A 9,624-nucleotide genomic window follows, 5' to 3' on the forward strand; every position below is an offset into this window, starting at 1 on the left:
TCTTATTATGTAACTCGCAACAGTATTATAAAGGCAATTCTTCTTTTATTATTTTTTAATATTGATTATTATAACTCATACAGTACACATTATCCAAAAAACGTTTTAGAAACGTTCTTAAGACATTAAGAGAGGAATGTCCCTTGAAGGTCTATGCTGTATAAAAATTGATAATAATTTATAAATTATTCTAAATCATGCCGTTTTAATTTAAGAATTTAATGCTCTTATTTAACTTTTTATTCCTTGACATTACTTAGCATATCACACTATATTATTCAATCCAAACAGATATAAAAAATTTTAGAAATTAGATAATAATTGTAATCAGTCAAACATTATTAAAAGATTCGTGTAAATATTACGTGCGTGCGTGCAACGCTTCCGCTTATAAGATATTTAGTTAGTGTTGAAGATAATTTGACAGCTTAGGCCTTGACCCATTATTCTGATCATGATTACTTTCTCTCATCGTTTATGTCGTATTTGCAATAGAAAGTGAGCGCGTACTTGAATAACACCAGTTAATTATACATTTCTTTCAGGAAATTTCTTTGAATAATTCTCGAATTCGTATCGGAAAATTTTTATTCGATGAAATATTTGGTATTGATATTATTGAGAATACTGAAACAGACGAAGAAAGGCTAAGAAACTGCACGTGTGGTAAGAATGTCTTTCACAAATTAAATTTGTCCTTTAATTACTTTATTAAATCTTTTTAAAAATATTAAAAATATTAAAATTTGTTAATATACATATAATTTACGATTAAGTTATTACGTATATTATCTATTTTTACTATACTTATTTTGTTATAGAAGTAATGAATAATTTGTTTGAATTTAATATTTTTAAACACTAAAAGCATTTAAATTTCGATATTGATCTCAGAATGCGGTTTATCTAATCAAGAGAATCGAATAGTGGGGGGACGTCCTACATTACCGAATAGATATCCCTGGATTGCGAGGCTAGTGTATGATGGTCGTTTCCATTGTGGTGCTAGTCTGCTCAACAACGATTATGTAATTACCGCTGCTCATTGTGTACGGAAGTATGTCTTTATTCAATAAGTTTATAAATAAATACAATCAAAACGTAAATAATAACAATAATATAAATACAATAAAGTAAATAGATAGTATCACAAAATTATTAAGAACGACGTCATAATGTGTCATAATTATTATGAACGTTATTGAATAAGTATCTCGTAGAAATTCTAACATAATCTTTAATATTAAAAAAAAGCATAAGTGTGTGCTTTATTTATATTTTGATTCTATTTAATATATATTATTGCAATTAAATTAATGTTTTTATTTTTCTTTTTAAGTTTAAAACGATCGAAAATTCGAGTAGTACTTGGCGATTACGATCAATACGTAAATACTGATGGAACTCCTGTTATGAGAGCAGTGAGTGCTGTAGTACGTCATAGAAATTTTGATATGAATTCCTACAATCACGATGTAGCTTTATTAAAATTACGCAAGTCTGTGAAATTTTCGAAAAAGATTCGACCAATCTGTTTACCTCAACCAGGTAACATATGCATTGAACAGAATCAATCATGTGTGTGTGATCTGTTTTAAGATATTAAATATTGTATTTTTAATATGTTAATATATACAGGGACCGATCCTGCTGGAAAAGAAGGGACGGTAGTAGGATGGGGTCGTACTTCGGAAGGAGGCATGCTGCCTGGAAAGGTGCAGGAGGTGCAAGTCCCTATATATAGCTTGACGCAATGTCGAAAAATGAAATATCGAGCAAATCGAATTACTGAAAATATGATATGCGCCGGCCGAAATAACCAGGATTCTTGTCAAGGAGACAGTGGTGGTCCTCTTCTTGTTCAAGAAGCCGATAAGCTTGAAATAGCAGGTAAAACATTTATATTTCATTATAATAATATGTATAATTTTTAATAATATTTATAGATAAATACTGTTTCAAGAAGAAAAAAAAATTTTACGAAAAAGTACAGAAAAAGAAAACTACATTGAGAGTGATATTGTTTGAAGATGAAGGATTTATTGGTTTTTCAAACAAACAGCCACTTTACGTCCTACTACAAATATCTATGAAAAACTAAGAATTTCTTGTTTTAATCTATATAGTTTTTCGTAAAAGTATTTCTGTCAAATGATTATTATTCCTTCATTATTTGAGCAAGCATGTTGTAAAGCAAATATCTCCAGACAACTTTATTTATATTCACGCAAGTGTAAAAATCCGCAGAAATTCTCAATCAACAGACAAAAAAATGATTTTAAAATAATTTTTAAATATACATTTTACAATAATTATTTATTCAAAATAATGATTTGTATAAATATTTATTAAATTATTTAATATTTATCTATAATAATGATTTAAAAAAATATTTATAACATTTATTCAATATATATTCATATTACATTTATAATTTATTTGTAATAACAATTTGGAAAAACGTTTATTTAACATTAATTTAACATTAATTATTTTGCAAGTAGTACCAGACACCACCGCTAGATGGACATTGTTTTTTGTAAATAAAAACCACACATAGAAGGTGCAACAATATGAGATTTCTCATCCTTCATGTTCTGATGAAATGTTAATGAAATAACCTTAAAATTAAGCCTAAAATTAGGCCCCAGATGAAAATTGAAGTATTTTGTTATAATTCTTAGTTCTCGCACTTTTCAACAGATAATTTCTTTAAATATTTTTACAAATATTTTAAAAACGTTGTTTACTGATTTTAAAGTAATTTTGGTAAAACATTTTTCAAATGTATAAGGAATGTCCTTTTATACGTTAAAATAAATGTTTTTTTAATGAAAAAAAGATGACTCATTATTTTTATCATTTCTAAAAACTTTTTTAAAAATATTTCTTAAACGGTTTTTAAAAATGTTTTAAAAGCGTTTTTAAAAATTTTAAAATAAACATTTTTCAAATGTTAAAAAAATATTGTTTTAAACATTAAAATAAACGCTTCTCTTTAATTAAAAAAAAATAACTTAACCCATTATTTTTAAAAATGTTTTTAAAAATATTTGAAAAACGTTTTCAAAAACATTTTTAACATCATTCTTTGCTGATTGGGATCTTACTATTGAAACATTTTTGTTCATATAGGACTTATGTATATATTAAACGTATTTAATAGGTATAGTGTCTTGGGGTGTGGGATGTGGTAGACCAGGTTATCCCGGAGTTTATACAAGAGTAACCCGATATCTCAAATGGATCCATGCAAACATGAAGGAAGGCTGTCTGTGTGTCACCTGAGGATCTGCTTTCACCTCCGACTTGTACATAAAATTTCACATGCAATGATTGTAATTAATCACTGCAATAAGTACGTTTTATATTATTATTCTTAAATAACTTATTTGGCGGAACTGAGTACAATTTTTTATTAAATACTGACTTATCAAATATAGTTCCTTGTATACATGTTATTATTGTTAATTATTAATTATTGTTTATATATGTGTGTATAAAATGTAAAGGATATATTTTTTTGTAGAAAATTTAATTTAAGTAAGATCAGAGCACACATACTTAGTTCGCTTCACACGTTTCCATCACCTTTGATCGTACGAATAGCGGTCAAACGTTTCCGGAATAATTAGCAATCAGTAACGGTTCACTGTCAAACCGGGCTAAAGTTGACTCATCTAAATGCACTTCGCGTACAATAGTATCTTTGTATGCGCAACTAGTAATTTGTACATAATAGAAGATAGTGTAATTTATGTTAATCTAAATTACTGATATTGCCTATTACGTGTACATAATATGTATGCATATGTGTTACAAAATAATATGTATAAACTTACAAAAGACTTAGAATGTATTAATAAATATAAAATGTACTTAAAACAATCGTTGCATATTTTGTTATTATATAAAAATAATTAAAATTATATATAGATAAAAAAATTTTATTTATATTATGCTTTATAAAATTTACTTTCTAAAATAATTGTTATTTAATTTTTACTTATTATTACATTACACACCTGTATGTATAATATTAAATAAATCGCAACATATACATATGTTCTTATATTTTTAAAATTAGAATAAGATTAAAATATAATAGGCACATTATTTTTATCTTAGCATGACTAACAATATGACAATACATAATTTTACACAATATTAATAATAAAGAAAGAAAACTCAAAATGTACGATACTACACTCTTCCTAAAATTGAATTTTTATATTTTTCGAAGAAATATAAATAGATGGTTAATAATAACGATGACAAAGTTGCTAAACCTGCTTCTTCAATCAAAACTAGTTCTAAGAAATAATATTATAATAATAGGATAGCAATCAGCGAAAACTTTATTATAAATTCTCATCGAAAATAAAAATAACAAGATTTAATTAGTATATTAACAAGACTACTTTTTTCTTCCAAAACTAGTCGATGAGATATTCATTAATAACAAATTGTTTGTGAAATGTGTCTGCTAAACGGTGCCAGATGATGCACCAAATGCGTATGTGCATATAATAAAACTAAAATACGTACTTGTATATAAGCTTCTCTTTTTGCACTTTCTTTTATTTCATTATGCATTCGCACGATGATACGTTAGGACGCATTGCGAAATTGTGAAAAATGTTTTAATTAAATTTAAACAAAAATCATTGTTTTAAGAATTTATTATACTATCTACTATAAATGAACATACTATCTACTAAAAAATCTACTAAAATTAAAAAAGAAGAGATTTTGTGTGTATACAAAAGTAATACAAACATTTTAATATCAACTTTTCCTTATCATAAATATTTTATAAAACATTCTTTTAATATATATAAAATATACCTAAAGATTAACGAGATAATTGAAAGTAAAAGTAACGTTACTACTTTTCTATGGAAGTTATCTTATAAAATAATTAATAAACTATTTAATGTGCTAATATCAAATAAAAAAATAGAAAGATATTATTTTTACATTTTTATTGATATAGAAATTTATGTAAATGCAGATGACAATACCTAAACAACTCTCAATAATGGGTATAATAATTTCTCGTCGTGGCCCTGATGACGGTCAATAACAGTTATCCGTGATTCGACCCTGAACATGAACGTGAACTGGTCAGGTACCGGCCGACTGGCTGTGCCCGCCTTCCCTTCCGGAATAGCAATTACTTCTTCGACCTCTCGGTCCTCCATAGTCGGCGTAGGACGCCAGTGATAGTCGCTCTCAGTCAGGGACATGTCCATGACTCGTTTCTGACGGTGCCCGTGTGGCAACACTCATATATCTACAAAGACTTAATTAAAGTTATAAGTGTATGATTATCGGTGCAATAAGTTACTCAATCAAGTCGCAGAATATGAAGCCTTCGTGTTTCTTAATTTTATTATTCATTTTGTTTTTAGCGACAAAAAAGTGTCAGGTAAGAATTGCATTTATGAATAATACATACAATTAATTTATTTATATGGTATACTACTATGTCTCTTAAAAAATCGTTAAAATATTTTCTGAGATGTAAATTTTTTAGTTCTTATAATCTTAATTTTTAGTACATTTAATTTTAATATAAAACAAAAGTAGAGTAAATTTAGGTGTTAATTTAGAGGAATTATATAATGAAAAACAATTAAGAGATATATTTGACAAGATACAAACATATAATTTAAATCATTTTAATAACTTATCGAAGTAAAAAAAATGTACGTGACAAAAAATTACAAAAATAACTTTAAATTTATTTCTATTTATCTTTTTTTATAAGAATAATCTGTAATTAAAATAGTTATACATCTTATTCCTACCTATTTATATTTAAAATTTTATATAAATATAATTATTAAATATATAAATATAATATAACAATAAATTTCCATATAGCTTCAGATATTCTGGGAATGTCCTTAGAACACAGTTTTCTGGATGTCTTTAGAATGTCATTTGAATACCTGTGCTGTATGGGAAGCACATAGATCATTAATTAATGTAATTATTTTTATTTTAGGCCGAAATGTTTGATGAAAAGATAAAGTATTTCTTTGGAGTTTTTGGTAATAAGCCACCTTATTCCACTGAATCACCTGCGCCCTGCTACTGTAGTGCGTACTTCAATATTCCTTTTCTTGTTAAGTTTTACTTTTATTAAACATAGTGTTGTGAAAAACAGTGCAGAAAAAGTGTACTACACTTCAATTGTTACAATCTAGGTTGTGGATTACGGAATGAAGAAAGTCGTATAGTTGGAGGTCAAACGACGAGTATGAATGAATTTCCATGGATGGCTAGATTATCGTACCTAAACAAATTTTACTGCGGTGGTACACTTATAAACGATCGTTACGTTCTCACAGCCGCACACTGCGTGAAGGGGTAGGTATGGTTTATAAATATTGTGCATCTAGTAGAATCAGAATTAATGTTAATATTAAAATTGGATCTTAATTCTAACTTTTGTTTTTATAAAAAATATTTTATAAAAATTTTTGTCAATATATTATTATTTTTATTAAAACATATTTACAATTTCAATAGATTTTATTAATAATGTAACAGAAATAAAAAATTTAGCCAAAAGAAATAATAAATAATAATAATCACAAATCTTAAAAGGTATATTTAATTTGTTTTATTGTTATAAATAAAATTGGAAGTGAATACTCTCTCAAAATATTTCTATGAATTAGATTTGTTTTTACAGTACATGATTACCTAAAAATTAAGAGTTACCAAGAAATTAATGAATGAATTTCATTGATAAATCTCTTGGTAACCTTTAATTTTAAGGTAACCATATATTGTGAAAACAAGCCTTAGAATAACTGTATAAAATACTAACTACTAATCGTACTATTGGCATCATCTACTCAACACGCAAACGGGTCAAACTTCATATTTGCATCCTTGATTAATGTCATGCTACAAGGAAAACTTTTAGTGCCGTTAGCTCCTCTATGTTGACATGAAGGAATGATAAATTATTTCAGTATTGACGATTATAATTTTTAGTTACTTGCAATAGAGCAATATGAAGAGTTTGTTACCTTAAAGTTGCTTGTTCACATATATTTATCTTAACAAAATGAATAGCATAAATTATTATATAAACAGAAACGTTATGTAAACATTGTTTAAAAAGTTATTCATTCAATATACAATGAATATGAAAATAAGAAATTAACAAATAAGAAATTAAATGTAAGATTTTCATATTACTAAAATATAGAAATTCTAGAACACATGATTGAGTCAATGTAAAAAAAAATTGAATTATTATTAAATATATTAAATTGGAAGATATTTTCTGTAGAGTTCATTTATTTTATTTAAAGTTCTTCCATTGCAAACTTATTCGCCAGGCGAATGTGATCAGCTCTTCTAGTCCAATTTTCAGATTCATGTGGTTCATGATCAGAGTTACTTTCGGGGAACACGACAGATGTATCGAGAAATCACCGGAAACCAGATACGTAGTGCGCGTTATGACTGGTGACTTTAGCTTTCTGAATTTTGAAAATGATATCGCGCTGCTTCGTCTTAATGAAAGAGTGCCGTTGAGCGATACAATAAGGCCCATATGTTTACCAACAATGTTAGGTAAGTGTACTTTTATTTTTTTTTTATAATAGTATAATGATAATAATAATAATCTAATAAAAATATTTTTATAAAGATAAATTATTACTATGCGAGTGTATTTATTTTCTTTTTTAAAGACGCAATAAATAATAATAAGAATAATATTAAATGCACAATTTTTATCATAATTAAAATTATAATAACACATATATTGTAAAAATTAATAATAATAATAATGACAATATATTGAAATTTCTTGACGTACTATAATATGCTTTATTAATTTTCTACGTTTGACAGATAAATTGATAATAAGTTTTTTATTCAAGACACGCAATTATTGTATAATCTTAATTTAACATGTCGAATGCATTATCGATATCTACTTTCAAAGCGTGTTACAATTTCATGCTTAGACGATGTTACAATAGCATTCAATCACGATTAATTTTGGTCAATGCATTTTTGTAAAACGCATAATATTGGATATATTAAGCGACCTATGATTAGCAATCATGTTTATTATGCGACGATTACGTAATAAAAAAGTCATAAATTAGTCAATATACGGGTACCTACTCTCAATTGAAATGTACTGTCGCGTCGCACAAATAACTGCGTAATAATGAAGATTTCTCTGAAATCGAGGACTTGAATTTGCATTTCGAATGCACGCAATCATCTTTTTCTGAATTTGTTAACGCAGCATGACATGGTACACTTACCTGCCCTATTTACCGGCATTACAATGTATTTGCATTAATAATATACATATAATATATTTTTACTTGAAAACCTCTTAACTTTCTTTTAGTGATTTTCACTTTTTTTATTATTATTTTTTTAAATAGAAAGTTGATTACTACTAAAATTCTTTTTATCAGATTTATGTTGATACATTGTGATATTATTAAATATGTATATTTAAATTTGAACAAAATTATTTTAAAAAAATGATAAAAACAATATTTTACTAATTCTTTCCATAAAATTATTATTGTAATTAGTCGCTTTAAGTAATTATTCGTCATAATACGTAATGTTTAAAGCATGTCTAAATGTCTAAGCATGAATTATTTTTTAGAAAACGAATATGTAGAGGCAAAAGCAATTGTATCAGGTTGGGGTACATTGAAAGAGGATGGCAAACCGTCCTGCCTTCTCCAGGAAGTAGAAGTTCCAGTCATGAGTCTTCAGGCTTGTCGCAATACCAGCTACAGTGCCCGAATGATTTCAGAAAATATGCTATGCGCAGGTTATCTTGAAGGACAAAAAGATTCATGTCAGGTAATATTTACTTACTTGTATATGTGTAAATTAAAAATAGAAAATTGTAATAGTAAATAAAAGAATTTTGAAAAGCATACAATGCAATTGCAAAACATATCTTACAATATATTAGTATAGTACATATTAATACTACACTAACGCAGTGCATATAATTATAACTTAAACTCATTTTATTACATTGAATATGACTGGATTGAATTCTGTGTGCGAATAATAAGGAATCTTTCGTATTATAGGGAGATAGTGGTGGTCCTCTAATAACGGAGCGAGAAGATAAAAAATATGAACTCATCGGTGTGGTGTCCTGGGGTAATGGATGCGCAAGACCTGGTTACCCAGGTGTATATACAAGAGTTACACGATATATGGATTGGATTTTGAAAAATTCAAAAGATGGCTGTTTCTGTGAACATAATTGATTATGACTCAGCGATTGTTAATCGTAAACATGATAAAAAGAGACAAATGACAAATGACTTTACTATTGTATATATAAATTCTTTAAATTCTCGTGCTCTGTTCTCAGGATATATATGATATTTTTGTCATAATTTTTTTTTTTATATAAGAAAATAGATAACGGGCTTAAATAATTAAAATTAAAGTTGATAAACAATAAAAGGGCTACAAGTCAAGTTGAATGTTCGTCGCTAACTCAAAGCGGAGCCGAAACGTTTATTTATATATTTTAATTTAAATATAAATTTATAGTTACGCACGGACACAACAACTACGTTTCAATTCTCATTA

At 26.9% G+C, this 9,624-nt stretch overlaps 2 protein-coding genes across 2 annotated transcripts in view; both read left to right on the top strand.

Annotated features, from left to right (window-relative positions):
- Positions 1 to 3,448, top strand: part of LOC108751632 (trypsin-1-like) — a 3,758-nt gene extending 310 nt beyond the window's left edge. The window contains exons 2-7 of the mRNA XM_018491918.1: positions 110 to 158; positions 546 to 666; positions 895 to 1,057; positions 1,340 to 1,548; positions 1,639 to 1,890; positions 3,167 to 3,448. Of these exons, the coding sequence (XP_018347420.1) occupies positions 110 to 158; positions 546 to 666; positions 895 to 1,057; positions 1,340 to 1,548; positions 1,639 to 1,890; positions 3,167 to 3,288 (916 nt within the window). The 3' untranslated portion in view covers positions 3,289 to 3,448. The remainder of the gene's footprint in view (positions 1 to 109; positions 159 to 545; positions 667 to 894; positions 1,058 to 1,339; positions 1,549 to 1,638; positions 1,891 to 3,166) is intronic.
- Positions 3,449 to 6,017: 2,569 nt separating this feature from the next.
- LOC108751727 (trypsin-1-like) lies at positions 6,018 to 9,293 on the top strand. The gene is made up of 5 exons (XM_018492078.1): positions 6,018 to 6,107; positions 6,216 to 6,378; positions 7,400 to 7,602; positions 8,669 to 8,871; positions 9,111 to 9,293. The coding sequence occupies exons 1-5, from the start codon at positions 6,020 to 6,022 to the stop codon at positions 9,291 to 9,293; spliced, it is 840 nt and encodes a 279-aa protein (XP_018347580.1). The 5' UTR covers positions 6,018 to 6,019.
- Positions 9,294 to 9,624: the final 331 nt, after the last annotated feature.

This window comes from Trachymyrmex septentrionalis, unplaced genomic scaffold (genome assembly GCF_001594115.1).
Source record: "Trachymyrmex septentrionalis isolate Tsep2-gDNA-1 unplaced genomic scaffold, Tsep1.0 scaffold51, whole genome shotgun sequence".
Classification (NCBI taxonomy): Eukaryota; Metazoa; Arthropoda; class Insecta; order Hymenoptera; family Formicidae; genus Trachymyrmex; species Trachymyrmex septentrionalis.

Bases quoted from the DNA above. Each gene is read 5' to 3' on its own strand.
- LOC108751727 (XM_018492078.1), top strand. From the start codon at position 6,020: ATGTTTGATGAAAAGATAAAGTATTTCTTTGGAGTTTTTGGTAATAAG. The intron at 7,603-8,668 runs GTAAGTGTACTT...ATTATTTTTTAG, and splicing joins ATGTTTACCAACAATGTTAG to AAAACGAATATGTAGAGGCA. The intron at 8,872-9,110 runs GTAATATTTACT...TTCGTATTATAG, and splicing joins GACAAAAAGATTCATGTCAG to GGAGATAGTGGTGGTCCTCT.